At 38.3% G+C, this 19,107-nt stretch overlaps 1 protein-coding gene across 3 annotated transcripts in view; it reads right to left on the bottom strand.

Moving 5' to 3' along the window:
* MRPS27 (mitochondrial ribosomal protein S27) overlaps positions 1-19,107 on the bottom strand; it is a 48,027-nt gene that overhangs the window by 19,484 nt on the left and 9,436 nt on the right. For all 3 annotated transcript variants that reach the window (XM_072859281.1, XM_072859279.1, XM_072859280.1), the window contains one exon: positions 18,248-18,306. In XM_072859281.1, coding sequence (XP_072715382.1) covers positions 18,248-18,306 — 59 coding nt within the window. The remainder of the gene's footprint in view (positions 1-18,247; positions 18,307-19,107) is intronic.

The following is a 19,107-nucleotide window of genomic DNA, read 5'->3' as shown; positions in this document are numbered from 1 at the left end:
GAAGACCGTGAAGGAAAATTTTCTGGATTACAGATGAGCAAGTGCTGCAGAAATAATATACTTCCAGGAACAGCTCTGCTGTACGGAGGGAAAGCCAGCTCAGCAGATCTGTTCTAATTCTTTGCTAAGCTGATCAGAAGCTCCCATTTTGCACTCTGCAGCTTTCTTAAGGGTCGATCCAATTCCTGGTACTGCCAGAGGCTACCCCTGTGCAATACACTATTTCTTCTTTTCCCCCCATCTGTGAAACAGGAAGAAGGGTCCCCTTCCTTTCTCCAACTTTGTCTGACCTAATGAGAAAGTATTTTGTAATGATCTACACATCCAGTGCATGGAACTGTATGGTCTCTTAGGTCTCCAGATTTCTTCAAGACTTTCTAAATTTCGCCTGCATTTTGCTTTGCTAATTTTACATTACAATACATAAAACCAACTCCTTAAATAAAACCTCTTGTACTATAATGTTCTCTGTTCTTATGCTTTAGCGATTCCTGTACCATCTTCTGCCTCATTGCAAGGAACTGGAGAAATTAACAACAGAAAGACACTGGACAATCTCCATTCTTTCCTTATATCCAATATACATCATTTAGATGTGCTATTGTGCTTTCCTCAGAGTTAACACCAAAAAGGCTTCATATGTTGCTAGTCTCCTTGTAGGATCTAGTCCAGGAAAGGAAGGAATCTACTTAGTCGTAGTCACTGTAACAAATGTCTTCCACCTATACTTCAGATCTCTCTTACTTCTTTCAGAACTAGAGAGAAATATGGGTTTGCATGTTCATCTGCTTTAATTGGGAGGGGAGAGTGCCAGATTCCTTCTCATCCACTTAAAATTCTAAAAAGTCCTGAAGCAAAATGTAAGGAGACTTAAAATGAATAAATATCGTAAGAAATGTCTCTGCGAGCCAGGAAGAAGCTCTCTCAATGGAATGAATCCAAAGCCACTCCACATTTTACACTAGTCATACACGGCTGTGAAGCTCCTTGGCAATGCCATGTTTTTTCTTCCCAGGCACATTTTTTAAGCTACAGTGCATAATGATCAAATGGATTCCTGGCAGGCTTAGCTTGGAAACTGGAAGGCTAAGGAAACGTCACCCAAAACTCTCCCTTTGTCATTTCAAGCCACAGGCTCTGGGAAAAATAATCTGCATTTTAAATGGACCCAGAGGCATTGCTCATGTGTCAGCATCAAAGGCAACAGCCCTGAAAAAAATATTTGTTGACTGAAATATCCTTTTAAACATGAACAAAACTTTATTTTTCCATCTATTCTTTGTCCGCATCTTAGCCTACACCTTTCTTTGTATGCATCCTTTTAAAAATGTCACGTATAAACATATCAGTCCTATACGAAATACCTCATGCATTAACTGCCTACACTCAAGCAAAAACAGAGGGAACACTTTGCTTTTGTGTTGAAATAAAAAACTCAACTAGCATATGTAGTATAAGAAATCAATTATCAAAAGCAGTAACAGGACAGGTTTAAAAAATTAGACGAATCAACTATAACAGAGGATAATCTAATGCTGAGGCAGAATTCTGCTCTTACACAAGAAGAGAAGTGGTTTGCAGACTCCCTGAAGAAAGCCCACATTCATCCCTTATTCTGTTTTAATTTTTATTGACTTTCCCTGATCTTTGATTTTAAACTAATTTAGCTCTCGATTGCTTTGAATGTAAAATTAATTCTTCTAAATTAGGCTTGCTCCACCTCCACATGAATGTGTATTTCTTGCACAGTGTCTTTTGTTCAAGAGTTGCACAGAGCTCTAACACCAGTGATGAATGCGGCCTCAAAGCAGGCCTAAATGATCAGTTTTTAGATATGGCAAAACTACAGTACAGAAGCACACTCAAACATCAAGGCTGAACAAGAGACTTAAAAAACACTTTTAGTACCAGGTCTTGCTTTCCAGTTATACCACATTCAGCTTTTATTTCTGTCCACCCTGATGTTACAAGTTTACTTGTTTCTTAACCCTTATGCTTGGTAAAAGGACCAGATCTGGGAGAGGAGATATTTTGGGTAGAAGTAGATGCTATGCAGTCATTTAGGAAGACTCAGGGTATCACCTTGGTAACCATCTTCTCCTAGCAATTGAAGGGACAGAATTCACCATTCAGTAGTCTCAGACTAGCTATTGCATTGCTCAAAACCACACTCCTGCACAGAAAGCTCAGCTTTGCAAAGTCTTTTTCTAACAATGACTATCACATACAGCCTATCAATGACTTTTTCAAACAATGACTATCACAACCATATAGCAGCTAGGATCTAGTTTATTCTTTACTGACCTAGCTACTTTGACAGGAGGTTGTTAAACAAATGACAAGCAGAATTTCTGATACAACAAGCATTTCTGCCCATTGTTGTCATATCTTGCATCACTAAATGCTCTTCTTCCTTTTGATGGATTTAAGGCACCTTTGTGAGTAAAACACAAGGAACAGCATTATTATGTTAAAAAGAAAAAATAATATCATAAAATAGTTGCAAAATCCTAGATAAATGTTATAAATTTCAAAACAATGTATGAATAGAGAAGCAGTTTACCGCAGCACGAAAGAAATGCTTTACTTATACATAAATAGACATAAGAACAACCACAAAAGAAACAGTAACAGCAACAGATCCAGAGCCTACAGCAAAGTCTGAAGCAATTTATTGGGATTCCTGGCTCTGAAAAGTACCTGAATTATTTAGCTGTCCTTCCATCCACAGGCAGTGAACATAACACAACTGGAGTGGAGCAGCTCTTCCAACCTTCTGCTATCAGGTTACACCAGGCAGCCCTGAACCCCTCTGGAATCATTTGCAAAGCACAGAGAGGAGGAATCCTTCAGCCAACTCGGTCAACTTAAGTATTCCACAGGCTCGCCTTGAATGCCTTGAACCTTTATACTAATTAGTTCATAACCAGACTGAAAAAGCAAAGCCCAGGCTAAAACAACATCTCAGTACACTCTTTTTCCCTGGGAAAACTCTTCCAGGCTGTTAAATGTGTTTCCTAAAAAGCTCCTCTAGGCATGTAGATTCAAAATATTCCAGAACCATGTACTCCTTAGCAGGACACCAATGCAAGTTCACCTCTCAAAAGAACATGAGTCGGGATTTCTTCTGTATCAGCTTGTTTGAAGGTGCTCTGTATGCCTCAACCTGACATAACAGGACATCAGTCACAGGCCTTGTCTAGCTAGAAAGTAAAAGTCTTAACATTTAAAAATCCAGTATCAACATGGTTCCTTGTCCTAAGCATAATATTTAAGCACGACAGGTTGAAGGGAAGGTCACCAGCTAGCTCACTAAAGCTAAAACTGGCCAATTGGTGATCCCCAGTGTGACTGGTAGTAAAAAGAACATTGTGATGGTACAAATATTGCTACCAAGAAAAGGTGGTGGTGTGTGGTTTAGTTTCATGCAGAAAATAAAACCAGGTCATTTTATCGACATTCAGAAGTTTTGTTTCGTGGTTCGCATTTGAAATAAACCACCCCCTTTTTTGGCTTTACTTCTTTATGCTCAAGACAGAATGATGAGGTGAACAGCATGGGAGATTTGCTTCACTTCTTGTTGCTTAGAGATATATCCCCAATGAAAGAAACTAAATAAACAGATGCTTTAATACAGTATTTCTATTTTTCTCCTCCTCCTAGGATAATAGAGTGTCTTGTTACCCAATACCCTCCACCTCTCCCACTCCTTTTGGAAAAGACAGGCAGGAAAATCAGGTTTTCTTCTCACACACATGAAGAATCCATACTCCTTTCACCATAAAGCTGAAACTCACTCAAAGAGCAACAGCTAACAAGAAAAAGGAAAAGTCTTGTCATAATAATAACCACCATACTAAAAAGCCCAACTTTTCCCCAAACTATTGACTGTAAACGACACAGCTCCTAGAATTTCCCTCTCTTAAAAATACTTCTGGGCTTACAGTTGAAAGGACTGGTTTTGAAAATAAATGCCATTAATAATCTAGTGATTGAACAGAGAGTATCATAGGCTGGGGAAAACATGGCGAATGATGGGGTGAGCTGTTGCTATAGTGATTCTGATAAGATACTCTCTAGTGCCTTTGCTTGTCCCCATGCAATGACAATAAAGTCTAATTTAAAACCAACTCTTCAATTAATTATATCTTTTCCTGGTATCCTGGCATACAAAAACATATAAAGAGAAATTAAGAACTGTACAACATGCTACATTTCTTGCTTCAGAGAGATTCTTGAACCTCACCAATTTCTAAGTGTGTCAGGCTAAAACTTGCTGTATTAAAAGCTCAACAAAGGATCAGTTCTGCTGGAGTCTTTACGCATGTCTCTGAAAACTGATTAACACAAAGGCTGTAAAAAATGGCATACATGACTAAAGTACTGATTTGACTGTTACCATTTTACCAGCCCACCTATGCCTGTCATTACGTCAATTAATTCTCTACCTGTCTGAAAGCTAGTACACAAGTTATCGATTAGTTTTTCAAAATGAAAAAGAAATGTTTGTGAAAGCCCGTTTGTAATTCGTAATTGCTGAAATCACCTTTGTACCTGGTTCACTTTGCAGAGTGAGAGAGATCCCCTGCTAAAGACTGCCAGAAAGTCAGTTTCTAGCAGAAAGCTAGTTCCCACTGGTTGCATATTGGAAGTAAGTTTAAAACCCTCTGGGTGCCAAACAGTACTTACGTCATGGGCTTTCTTCAACCAGGGCTATCTGTAAGATTATGTGATTTTAGGGTATAAATTGCTTCAAAGCTAGATAGATGTTTAATTTTTAAAAATAAATAAATTACTTGAGATGCTTTAGCAAACCTCCATCTCTTAGCCATCAACTATTGCAGGGATTCCACAGCAAAGCCTGCGTTCCAGGAACCTTTAACCAAGCTGGACATAGCACCAAAGGCTTTTCAAGCTGACAAGACAGCAACTCCAAGTTTTATAACAGTTCATTCCGTGTCAGAGGGAACTGAATCAGTTAGGACCAACGTTCAGGAGTTTCTGCCTTCTAGCGCTAAGCTTAAACTATGACAGTACACCCCTTTCACATTATATTGAAAAGGAACACTTTATGGGTATGCATAAAAACCACTGTCAACAAAAGCCAATATTTTAAAAGCAGGAAATAAAACTCAGCCTGTAACTAGACATTGCTATTACAGTATTTGCAAACAGCAACTTTTAAACAGTGCCTAATATACAGCCTAAATTTAACCTGAGACAAAATTAACGTAATTTTGTCAGAGACCTATTTCACTTCGAGCTGGAGTCCACATTGTAACAATGTTGCACTTTCCACTTATGCTACTAAAATTCTTTATGCTTGACAAAACATCTCCCAGAAATACATCACATACTAGCTTCCAACTACTGTAACGTTACACCCACTGACACAACCCTTGACACGTTTTGGTTTGATCACAGTTGAACTTTCACAGATTACAAGCGATGTATTCCTCTGGCTTGAGTATCAAAGGCTGCAATACAGAAGCATATGAGCCAAACTGTTTATTCTGCAAAGTTGTTCAGTTTCACACCACATGCAACCCAAGCAAAAAGAAGGTGCTGGGAAGAGAGTGCTGCAGGAATACAAATACTGAATGGGTCTTAGGAGCCAGCTTAAGGAAGGGAAGAGCTAAAACCTTACATTTGCTGCCAAGCACTTCAAAAACCGGATTTGCACAGTTCAGGTTCCACCTTTTCAGATTTGCTGCCATAGTCCCACAGTTCAAGTTAACCTAATTTTGACCTACTACCTGTGCCCTTTTCATTCTTCACTGCTAGAGTCTGATTTCCTTGTGCATTGCTGTCCTTCTGCACCCCATGAGCAAAGGGGAGGAAGAGCTACACGATAACCTGTCAAGGTAAACAAATAAGGTTTTCATACTAAGCATAAACACCTGCAACAGAGGGGACAAAAGACCTGATGCACCTCTTGTTTCAGCCACAGCTGCTGTCAAAAAGGCAACCATTTCCAAAAAGTAAACCATAGGTGCATAGCCAGGTCTTGCCTACTGGGCAGTCCACCATGAATCTGTCTACATTTCATGTCATGTCTCAACGAGCAACAGCTTATTGAAATTCTTTTGTTCTTCCAACCATGCATTTTCCTGAGATTTTAGCAATGAAAACCAAAAATCCTTGAGTCCTTCATGATAGATTTTTAATGGTTCCCTAACCACAGTAAGTTACCCAGTCACATTATTTCAGAGGTTAACTTCTAGTTAGCATATCTCTTAGTGTATCTAACTTCTTCCAAGCGCAGTGGGACAGAAATGTCCTTCATTCCATTGCATATGATGTCAAGCACATAGACCAGTAAGCAAATCAAGGATAAACATGGCAAAACGGACTCAAGCATTTTGTCAGGCAGTTTGAAATTTGTGAGCTCTTACCAGCTTTGTGATAATTTTATTTTTTTCAGAAAAATACTGTACCATCAGATCTGTTATTTAAAGAGGGAGATAGCAGGTACCTCACTTTAAGTACTGCATGTACTGTAGGACAAATGTTCCCTTGCGTAGGTAGGTACAGCTGCACAGTAAAATGAGGTTGTGCTACTTAAAATAAGCAGAGGATTTCAAAATGCAAAGGGATACTTTGTAGTTCCTCCCCTTTTGAAACAGGAATACAGCCAAGACTGTTAGTTATAAATACAACCCACTACTGGCTTTGCTTCTGCTGATGAGCTTCAGTGCATCATGATTCAAGGCCAGGACGCCCTGCCATTTTGCCTTGTTGCAGTGGCCTATTCAGATCTTGTATTCAGGCTCTGAACTGACATTTACAAGTATTCAGTTCTCCAAGGCACTCACAGTATAGGAGGCTTATATGTGTCAAGTTACCCACTGCACAGAACAGAGAACACGGAAGAGGGGGGAAAACACTGTAGTGTTTCCTAGGTGCAACTATGTACCAGATGTGTTTCAGTCTGGCTTCTTTTATTTTATTCCTCCAATGAATCATGACTTTCAAAACAACACAATAATATCTTACATAAGATGAACTTGCTGCTTTATGATTTAACCTGGACAAGGGAAACTGCAAACAGGGTTGATCACTGCAGGACAGTAACTTGAATGGAAGACAAAAAAAGAAACCCCTTTGCAGAGAAAGTGGAATGTACCACTCCTGCTGCGAATGCTCCTCTGTCATGCTCTCACAGTAGCTGCTATACCTTGTCCAGCCCAGTTACAAGCACCAGCAAGTCTGGTTTGTCAAGAGCTTTGGCACAGGCAGTGTAGGCAAGGGAGGGGGGTGGGTTGTCCATTTTATTCCCAGCTGTCTGCTGCCAGAGGCCATCTATTTTGCTGGTGGCTGGATTTAACCCTGCTTTGCTGACTCCCTAATGGAACTAGAGCAGAAAGTGGCTGATTAGACTGAAGAAAGGAGTATTTTTCCCTTTTGTTAAATGAAAACAGTAGCAAAAGAGGAAAGATCAGAATTAAGTAAATGACAATTTAAAGAGGATGATCATAAAGTTGACTTCAGAGATTAAAGCCAGCTTTATATCCACACCAATTCTTGGAAAAAGACATTACTCATAAAGGTGCAAATCTGCTTGCAAAGCCAATTGCCAAAATCCATGCACTTTCCACTTGACAAGCTCTACAGTGAAGGGGGGGTGGTGGTGTCGAAATCCGTGTTCATTCTACAGCCAGAGAAAGAAGGAATGTTTATTGTGTCTACATTTACAGCTGAGAAAACAGGAGTTTCTACCAGCTGCTCTCTTGTATACCCCTTTCCAATTTTAACCCAAGAAAGCATTCTTTGTTGTCTGTTTAAATGCTCCCTGAACTAGATCCTGGGTCAAATCCTCACCTGGTCCAAAGAGACAACACATGGTTCCCCCAGCTACCAGGGACCTGCCTCAACCACTGAGGACCTGACACACCACACATGTGCATGGATCATTAATTAAACTAAAGCTGGGATGCAACGACAACTCCAGCATCTTTCAAGGATGTGCAGCCCAGCGTTCCACAAAATCTGTCAGGGTGGTGAAGATGGAAACCAACTGCTGAGAGCTGCCGCGGTCTTATTCCTGAAATGACCAACTCCACATTTAACAGAGCCGTTCAGGCTTTCAAACTGATGTAGCAAAGGAAGACAGGGAGGCAGCTGAAAAGCCTGGGGACATTCTCCTTCAGGGACAGGAGACACACCAGGACTTTAGGAAATATGTAAGGGGATATCAGCTGACAGGAGGGGCTTGGGCTTCTATTCAAGCTTCCTCCATCCCATCCTGTCCTACATCACCCACCACACAGAAAAAAAAAGGAAAAAAAAAAAAGAGTAAGGAAGGGATTATTCTGCCTAGGAACCAAAGATTTACCAAGTAAAGGACAGAAAAAGAGAAAGAGGTAACAGGGACTCTGCCAGAAGGAACAGTCCCATGTAGCTGAGCAGAGTGACTGGAGTGCTTGGTACAGAGAAACACTTGAAAATGCAACTGGCCTTATCCAGCAGACAGTATAGATACATTACCTGGAGCATGCAGCTTTAAAAATAGCTCACTATTAAAGCATCATTAAAACAACCCAACCCTCCACCCCCCAAAAAAAGTAGGCACCCTGAATAACTGTTTTTTTCACTTTGCTACTGGTCATCTTACATTCAGAAATTTGCATCTTAATTTCCCATTCCTGGAAAACAAAGAGAGACTAATAACCTCAGAAATCACCCCAGGAAAATGTTAAACTATGACCTTTGCTTATTAGTACTTCTACTCAATTACAGCAAAGCATTGTTTTGGGGGTCTGTTTGCAATACAAGCTTCTTTGCAATATAAGCTTCTTCTCCCCTTAGGGAATAGAACACTTTTTCACAGGCACGAATATACATGCAGAAATAAGCAGCCATACAAGTTGAATAAATGTACCTGCTTATTTTCATTTTTGTTCTGCACTCTAATGTTTTTGGACATTTCTGAAGAAGATGAAAGTATTTAGAAAAAATGAACCACTGGAATTAAGCAACGTAAACTGGCTCTTCAAATTTCTTTATTACTGGAGCCAAAAAGAAACCTACAGCCTGATGGATATAGTCAGATAATTTTCTAAATGTCTCAATAATGGATTGTTGACCAAACTTTTTCAGTCCTACAAAAGCATAAACATCCATTTCTGTAAATAAAAACAGCCAGCTATTTGAAAATTAACATTCCCAATCATTTATAAGCTAAAGAAAGATGTATGTTAAAGTAGGTCTCTCACCTCCCTTGTCACAGTAATTTTGATTTTGTTATAACCATTTTGTCTATAATGGTGTATAATGGAACAAAAGAAGATCAGATCTATACCTGTGGTGCACTACTTCATCCCTTACCATGGTCATCTTAATGTTCTTTCCATTTCCAAAGGCCTTCACCTTCTGGAACCTGCATCACATCTGCTACCTGTTACTACATACTATGCAGCAACATGCAGCAAAACCACAGATATTCCTGGAGCACAACAGAACAGATACTCTACTGGATCATCTTACTAAGCTGAATGTCTTCACTGTTATCAACAAAGCACAGAACACTTTCCTTGACTACTAGGAAGTCCAATAAGATGGCGTAGGCCTTTTTCACCTGTTTGATCAGACTGTGTTCATCTTACATGCCCTGTGGAACACAGCAAGCTTATATACAACAATGATTTGTTTAAAATTAAGATCATATGGATTTTTCCTTGTATACAGTAAAATGAAGGGAAGTTCTCCCTGAAAATGAGCATGAGCCTTTTATTTCATATGTTGGCTGAGGTAACACAGGAAGAAATATTTTAGTGCCTTTGTCCTTCTCTCCATCAGTATACACTACAAAACCAGCACATGACTTGCCATCATTCAACCATACTGACAATCTTCTTAATAAAGGTGGTGCAGAATGGGAATTCTCATGCAGTGGAATGTCAGAGAGATGCTTTGGTTCCAGCTCTGCTTCTGTGCACCCTGCAAGAGCTGATACTGTTTCCATGGTAGAAAACCAACAGTGTCATGAAACTGTATAGGTATTATTAGCACTCACATCAGTCTCTTGGATAAACTTTTCTTCAAACATTGTAGAGAATTAAAAAAAAAAAAAAATCAATAGAAAGACAGATAGACACAAATCCCTTTCCTACAGTGTAACATGGCCTGGAATGTTTCAAAACATTTCACATTCTTAGTGGATCTCCAGTAATGCTTATAAGCATTACTTTTTAGTTACAAATAAGAGAAAACAATTAAAAGAGAAATTCCTGAGTAAACCCAGGTAAGTGGATCAGCTTTACAACATATACATTCAACCCAAGATGCATTTTCAACGTAGCAGCTGTGGCAGGCTATGCAACTCCTACACCCAACATCAGGACACTAGAGAGCCAACATTACTTTCTACATGTCTTTCCTCTCCAGCTCCTAACTTAAATTTTTCCAAAATAAAATTGACAAAATCAAAACCATGTCCAAGCTCTAAATACTCATCCTGTTCTTAAAAATCCATTTTCAAAAAAATATTTGTCCTCATCTTACCAGAAGCTCATCCACAGTTGTTTGCACAGTCCATCTAAGCCATAAACACCCTGATTCACCCTGTAGAAAACCATCATTAATGGCAACAAATCAATACCATAACTTACCTCATAAATTGCCTTTACTCTCTCTTTTACTACTGATGACAGTAAAATAATCACAACCACTGACATTCCTAAGAATTTTTCTGCCTGATCTGGAAGCCTTTTGACTTTGTACTTACTCCTCTGTCTTGCAACACTTAAACTGTTCAGCATTTTGAGTACATGCTGGTTTGCAGTAGCACAAAAACCTGTATTTCCCAGAGTATAGGATAAATGCTCTCCCATTTTTAGACTATTTTGTTATTTTATACATGATGTGTGAAGATAGATGAAGTTAAAATGGTCTAACGTTTTCATTCGAATGGCTACTTGCACTTTTGCTCACACCACAATCCAGTGCTACTCAGCAGTGTGACTCAGTAAGGTAAAGCTAACAAAAAATTCACAGAATTTCTATTTGAAATAAACTGCTCATAAAAAAACCTGAATTCAACAATTTGCATTAAATATCTTTTTTTCCTCAAGAAACATGTATTTTACAGCTGATTTTACCAGCAGGATACCCCAGACTAGAGAGAGTTACTAGCTAAGCAACTGAAACCAGAATTTTTAATGACTTGCCCCTTCTACAGCTGCAATCATCATATATTCCTTATTCTCCTATGTTACGTTTAGTTCAGCTCAATAATGAGTAACTTGTGACTGAAAACAGCAGGAATGCATGCTTACCTCTTCCAAATAAAAGAGGAATAAAAACTGGCACCTACAAACACTAAAATCCTGACATCTTGAGAATCTGTTAATTTCACCAAATAAAAAGTATTATATTGTATCTAATATAATTAATGTTTACATAATCATTAAAATGTATACATTTGCAGAAAAGTAATACTTTCATTCAAGTTTCTTTCTCAAGAGAGTTGTCCACATCAATGAAAAATAGCACTTTGGTAAACACTTCTCTCTCTTTTTAAAGCTAACCAAATATATAAATTAAACCCGTAAATAAATACCTGTTAACCTTGTAAGTACCTACCCAAGATTGTCTACTTGCTCAGTAAAAAAACTGTTCCAAATTTAGTACTATCATTTCAGAGAAAATCAAAATGGTTTAAAGGGTTACCAGAAAACAACAATAAAGCTTTCTTCAGAAAGATAAAATTATAAACATGAAAAATGATTAAAGTCTTTTATTTGAATTAAGGTTTCTTGCGTGCTGATTTAAACTGAGACAAAATTCCACAATTCAAATAATTCTAATTCTAATCAATCTATCTGTAATAAGACAGCTCTAGTCTACAGCATGTAAAGATTATTCCTTAACAATGTAGTTCATCATTATTTTTCCTGCTTTATTTATTTTGATTCAAAAAGGAATAAATACTGGCACCATAAGGAATTACTTAGGTTGATGGATACAATAACCACAAAGTTAGCAGTTTCCAAAGAAGGGATCACGGCAGCTCTGGGCTGTAAGCCTAATAAAAATTCAGGTTTTTATCCCAGTAGTTGCCATCTTCAACATTACTTAAAGAGAAAAGATAGCTGTACAGTTTAACACTACTTAGGAAAGCTGTAAGAGAGGGAACTCCACAGACACAATAACTTCATATGCTTTTTTCTTCTGTTTACGTGGGTTTGGAGCTGCTGCCTGGCTTTGGCTGCCATTACTGCTCAGGAGCTGTAATGGAACCTGAAGTTCCTTTCAGGGGAAGCCGGATGGGGTTAATTCTCAAGTGTATCTTTACAATTATTAGTCATCAAAGCTAGCAAAGGAATAAATCTCTGCATGTGTTTGTGTTTTAAATTCTGAAGCTTATAAAAGGCTTTACTCTGTCCTGGTCATTTGTATTCATATGAACAGCTCACTCTTTACATTTTTGGCTGCAATTCAACCTCTGTCTAGACTTTCGGTATTTCTAAAATATAATGCAAGATCTGCCTCCAGACAGGCTTTTTGCTGGTGCAGGAATTTATGAAACAACTTTTAGAATGCCACTGGATGTAGCGAAATTGACCTTTAAGGTGAGTATGAGTCAAATTCTGGGACAAAATTGCCTTTTCTCCTTCAACACATAATGAGTAAAACATTCAAGATCTGGTCCTAAATACTACTGCTCACATTGTACTTCAGTCTCTTTCCAATACTATCCACTAGACAGAAAGCTTTGAGCTGCTGGCAAGAAAGATGCTGGCTGAAAGATATGAAAATTCTGCTAATATTCTTTTATTGCAAGAATAGTAGTGAAAGCCTTTCTCCCAATACTAAATGAAAAATGTATCTACATGGGGTGTGGACTGAGTCAGTTCTTTCCATTTCTGAATCTGACTGGCTTTATCTTTCTAGCTACTCCAGAAATACTGGGGGGGCTTGCCCCCTAAGGTTGATATATACCTTCAGTTTGTGTAAGAATCTTTCTTTTTCCCCTGTTTTAAACAGAAAGTTTTTAAAAATCCAAACGCTTATCCCTTTAGTGTTGGCAACATGAAAAAAAGAAAATATTAGTGTTGAAAGAGAGTCTTCCAACTTTTTCTGCTTTTATAGACAGTGCCTAGAAAATTCTTGTCCGGTTTCTGAAAAGCTTAAAGGAAAGCGTACACAAAAGGACAGATGAACTATGAAAAGCAGATGACTGAAAAAGCCTGTGTTACAGGAAGAGATCTTTCTGAATGCTTTTCAGTATTACATCTTTATTGATGGTTCTCCCCCACTTCACAGCACAGTTACACTGACTGAGCACTACCTGAATGAGATGTGATTATAGAATTAGCCTTGCTGAAATTTGGCTCTGGGTTCTGAAATGTAGTTGCTAGTTATCTTCTCCAAAGATTCCTATAGCTCAGACTCTGACAACCCATGGACAGACAATGACAACAGAGACACCATGAAAGATGACAGGGAGAGTAAGCACATGTGCCCCTCTGTGCAGAAATGAGTGAATGCTGAACCCAGAAGGGCGGCGGACTCTCTAAGACCAGAACGCTTACATCTGACAGCGCTGGCTTGGATAGGGATCAACAGTTCTTCCCATGAAGCAGCATCACACACTGGCCACCATAATGCAATAACATTACACACAGGTATTTCTGTCATTCACATGCCAATTACTGAAACATTCTAATGAGCTAAATCTCTCTGGTGCTTCCCTTCCTTGCATCTCCCAACCTGCCAAAGAGCAGCCCAGATCTTTTGCAAATGACGTTATTTCAGATTGCTCAGCTGAGACGTGTCCCAACTGGTAAAACATATCATTCTGGCTACAAAGCGTATTTTTCTCTCAGATGCTTCCACCACTTCTCAGTATCATTTCAAAACATTACTGCATAACTTGAATAATAGGCAGATATTTCTGACTCATTTATTTTTATATATATATATATTTTTTTTTACCTACATATTTCTCTGGAGGGAGCAAAACTCAAGACCTGATGAACTGATTAATTCTATGTTAGCTACAGCCTTAGGACAATGAAAACATCTCAAAGGAAGAATTAAATATGTTGTAGGATTGCACCTACATCTCTTCTCCTTTTTCTATTTGTGCTGGAACAGGTTAACAGCATTCATTACATCCTGTAGATTTATATACAGAAAAAAAGTATCATATTAGTGGGAATTAATGCTATGCAAAGTATATTTCAGGAGCAAAATTTTTTTTTTGGTCCATTGTCATCATTTATTACAAGCAATACTTTACAGTAACTGAACATTTTCAGACACTAAAGTGCTTGATTAGCATGAAAGTATCAAAACTTGTAACTTCCACACCCACAGAACAGACATGCAGATATAGACAGTGCAGGTGAAACTTATTTTGCATGTGATGTTGTACTAACTACTGATACACTGGCATTACAAGGAATAAGCACAATTTCATATATATGGAGACCACTATAGTCCCAAAATGATTTAATGGCTGAAATGAGGCCTCAAAACTAACTTGTTACCATGAAAGATATAACAGCATATCTAAGAATAATTTGCTATTGTCCCATGCCATTGCCCCTCCATTTGCTAATAGTTTGCTATTGTCCCATTTTGGGATTATAATCAAGCACTGACCCCAGGTAATAAATCCTGAAATCTGCAGAAATAACTCAATTTCCAAAAAAGCAATTATCAATCAAGGAAAGGCAATGAAAAAATCTAGGTAGATTGTGCAAGAATTTGCAGAGCACATGCACACACAAACATTTACATTTTACAGACAGTGTGTATACTTTTTTATACACAGTGGGTCATGGGTTTAATACAATTAAAAATCTTCCTGAGGAATCGCAACATAAAACTTCCACAATTGCTTTCAAACACACTGAAAATCTTTGTTGGCATAAAACCTACATAGAGAATCAGCAGAGTTACCTCACCACAAAACCTCTCTCCATTATGTTAATGTTTCTATCATATGAAAAACACCCTGACATGAGAAATAGTGACATCTCAGTGAGACAGGACAAAGTAAGGCGAACTGCAGGTTTTTGATCTGGCTGAAAGTGCTCTGCATTCTGATTAGAATTTCTGCTGGGATCCTAGGAGATGAAAGGATTTTTTTAAGTCTGACAGTTAACAGAGGGGGAGATGTATTCAGAAAAAAACAAAAAGAGGAGCACTGAAAGCAGATGACGTCATGCCTCAAAATGGCCTTTACCATCTTACTGACATGTTCCACAATGTAGTGTAGCAGTTTCCACACAGCTATTCTTGAGAGCTCAAGATCCTCTGTGGAGGCAGTATGGCTGGAGATCCACTGCTTTAAAAGGATGGAAAGTTGAAACAGGTCTAAATATAATACACATATTGTATTTTGGGACCCTAAATGCATTATGGTAATGCTCCAGAATACTACTTTTTGAAACTATGTTCTGCCCGACACACTACAAGGAAAGTCTCCAGTCTACAAAGCTTACAATTACAAGTTCTGGCACTCCCATCTTCAGGAAAACCCCACACAGCGAGCATGAAAATGCCATTTACTTCCCTCAGATTCTTCCCACAGGCACAGTTTGCTCTTTTGTACCAGGAACATCTTCCAACCTTGTAGGGGCCTTGGAACTGACTACCCTTCACCTCAGATTGCCAGAGGCACCCAACATTGGGGAGAGACATCAAAATCTCCCCCTTTATTCTCTACAAGCAGTTAAGGGGAAAAACACAGGACACTGGTAGCATTCTGCTTATTTATGTTCAGACAAATGTACATACAGTCAACTTACCAGGCCATGTATGTGCCATTTGCTCACAATGGATTTGTATACCTTAGAAGATATAAAAAAGCTTTTTACTGATACTGCCTTTCTCTTTTTTAGCAGCTTACTCTCCTTACATAATATACAAAAATTGTGCTTTGAACTGTTTCTCATTAAGCCACAAAAAGAGATTTCTTGTCAAAGCTTCTCTGTTTCTTAACCCTCCCGCTCTACCACCTCCTTCATGTCTCATGGTGTGGCCACTTTTGCAGGACTTTTTCTGTGTCAAACATCCTCTCAGCTGCAAAGAGGTATCTTTATAAACATGTCCTTCATTTGAACTCCAGCCTAAGTGCAAAATGTAAAGAACAATAAAAGCGGCTTTGCGGATACCAACCACATCTCCTATTTCCTGAAGGCAGCACACTTATTTTCATTTGAAAGGGAAGCTGATGTTAAAATTGGGATTTTTACATTCTCACATGAATTACAGACCTCTTTACACTGTTTCACTACCTGCATATAAATGCATTTTGAGAATAGTTTCACAGATCATGCTGTAATGAACTCTCCTGGAAAACTGATGCTAACATCACCAAAAGACTAAGCATTTTGCAACACTAAAACGAAGCAGCATTACAGGGACACACACAAGAAAAATTCCAAACAAAGCATGTCTGACAAGCCATGTGACACATCAGTACCTCTCTATTCTCTCCACACAGACTACTAAAATCTGTATCAATTACAAATGATTATATTTGATGTGTGCATAACTATATTCTCACTAGCCACAGGAGAATTATTTCTTAGAGAAACAGTAAACAACTGTAATTAGTTTTGAAATGCAAATGTCTCTTTTAGAATGTGTTTTTAAGGATAAAAACCCTGTATTTTAAGCTGATAAACTAACCAGGCACAGATGAAGAGTGGGGTGGATATTCACATGTTAGAGATTCCCATTCTATTCTCTCCCTCTTACTATGGAACATTTTCTATGCTGCTAATTTTTTGTCACTCTCTCTTAACCTCTTGTTTTCAAGAAGAAAGAACCTGTAAGATACACGACATATGAACGTCTCACTCTATCTGGATTTTATCTGTACCATTTTGAGACTCAGCAATTAAACTACCACACTTTCCTCTTGGTGTCAAGGCATTCGAAGGTCTCTTGGCATCCCTTATTCTCCAGCGCCCAACTCCATCAGACAGAACTTAAGTCTGTGTGGCACAACATACATTACAGTCTTCAAGAATGTTAGCAAAAGGTACTAATAGCACATCTGTAAAACAAAAATGACGGCTTGCCTGAAACTGGCTTTACTTTCTCCTGTTTTCATCTCATCTGTTGCAGGATGGAAAACTGATTTCTGTCCACAGATTCTAACAGGACTAATGAAATCTTGATCGGAAGGAATGAAAGCTCCGCTAACTTCCTCTCTGTGGGAGATTCTTCTTCCTCCTTTTATTTTTTCATTACAGGATATTGCTAGTATTAGCAAACTGCATTTCTCTTGTTTCCATCTTGAAGCTCTGAGGTTCAGATACCGTCCCAGTAGTAACCAGAGAATCACAGAGATCTGAAGTCTAATGCAGTCATGCATTTACAACTATGTGTATACTTACAACAGCCAACCAGTAAACTTCTTCATTAAAATAAAAATCATTATTATTTACAAATAACAACCTGACATTATTTGTAAAGATGCTCTCTCGTGCACTTTGACAGGATGAGTTATTTCTCCATCAGGAAATCTAGCTCTCAAAATGTGTGTGCAACCATCTGTAAAAGAACTAATTTATTTTAGTGATCAGCAAGAATTACTGCCCACTTAAAGTCAATATTGCAATATATTGACCTGAAGCAAGCAAGCATTCAATCTGACACTAGCAGAAAAGGTACATAATACACTTCACTCAACACAAAAATAGTTGCAGAAAACTCTAACAACCCATGTCTAAGGTGAACTACACAGCTTCTCTGGGCAACATAAAGTACTAAGGGGATAAAACCCAAACTATACTTAATTTAGCCTTGCTGACTTGATCATTACCACAGCATGCCCATTCTCATTTCTGTTCATTCCAAGGAAACAAGTTTCCTTGCGTCCTACACTTACACATGCAAATATGCATCTAGGCAATTTAGTTAAATTATAACTTAGAGAACAAAAAAGTATCGGAAGGAAAAACTGTAAACAGACATAATTCCTTCTAATTTCAGTATCTCTAATGTAAATCACAGCTGGAGGGTGGTATTAGCTGTTCAGTGGCTCAGACTAACACGCTTGACAGGAGTCAGTGCCAGAGGTCCAGAAGGAGGGTAGCCATAACAAAGGAGAAGTTACTAAGAAGGTACTTAGCTGTGAGTTGTAAGACAAGTAGATGCACATATTTTGCAGAAGAGAAATCAAAGCCAGTAAGCCGGAAAGGGTCAGAGTCTTAAAAGGGCAAGACTTCATGGTATTTACTTGTATGTCTCAAAGTTCATGTTGGGGAGAAAAGGTGCTTACTTGTAAAGGTAATATTCGGCTTGATCCACTTCCTCTCGTGAAGAAATGTTGTCAACAAACTGATTTGAAAATAAGAAAAAAAAAGCTTCAGAGGGAGCATTCACAAAGCATATTAGAAGAAAAATGCCACTTCAATAAACAAAATACATTTGTTTGGCATATTTAGGTGTCTGACAGTACTGGAGGTCTTCAAGTCTTTGCTTGCTCCGACTCAGGTTTCTTCTAGACTGCTGAAATTCAAATCTTTTTAAACTGAGACAACTTCCCTCGTCACCTCCATGAAACATTATGCACCTTGAAAACATGGAGACCATCTGAGAATTATGTCCATATAGCTCAGTACCCCACATTTTTGCTGCTCCTCTCTGAATTTTTTGCTTTTTAATCACATCCTTTAATTTGAGAATACATTCAGTTCCTTACTTTTTTTCTCCCAATTTTGAGTGAGATTCGACATGCCTTACTTCTCTTTCTAAAACGTATTCTTTTCCCTAATGTTTGCCTATTGTGCCTATTCATACTATAAATTCTGAAGGACAGGGGCAACAGCATTTTGTATTTCACCACACATATAAATCATGGTAAGAAAAAAATCACCCCCCATGCTGTAAAGCACAATTTTCCTCTCATTTAAAAACCCTGTCTTACTCCAGACAATCTTCCAAAATTCCCAGTGCTATCAACTATTTAAAAAAAAGCCAAGTTTTCAACCAGACTTTGTCTTATGGTACCAGTGAATCCTGTCTTCCTGTAGGTTTTACTAACATAAGCATAAAGGTGCTGGAACACTCCAGAGTCTTTCCAATATTATACCTTTAGCTCAGAATATATAAACAACACGTTCTCAAGGTCAGTATTTC

Source organism: Ciconia boyciana, chromosome 4, assembly GCF_034638445.1.
Source record: "Ciconia boyciana chromosome 4, ASM3463844v1, whole genome shotgun sequence".
NCBI classification, from domain to species: domain Eukaryota; kingdom Metazoa; phylum Chordata; class Aves; order Ciconiiformes; family Ciconiidae; genus Ciconia; species Ciconia boyciana.
Note: the sequence above shows the minus strand (reverse complement) of the source record. Positions and strands in the feature narration are given on the sequence as shown.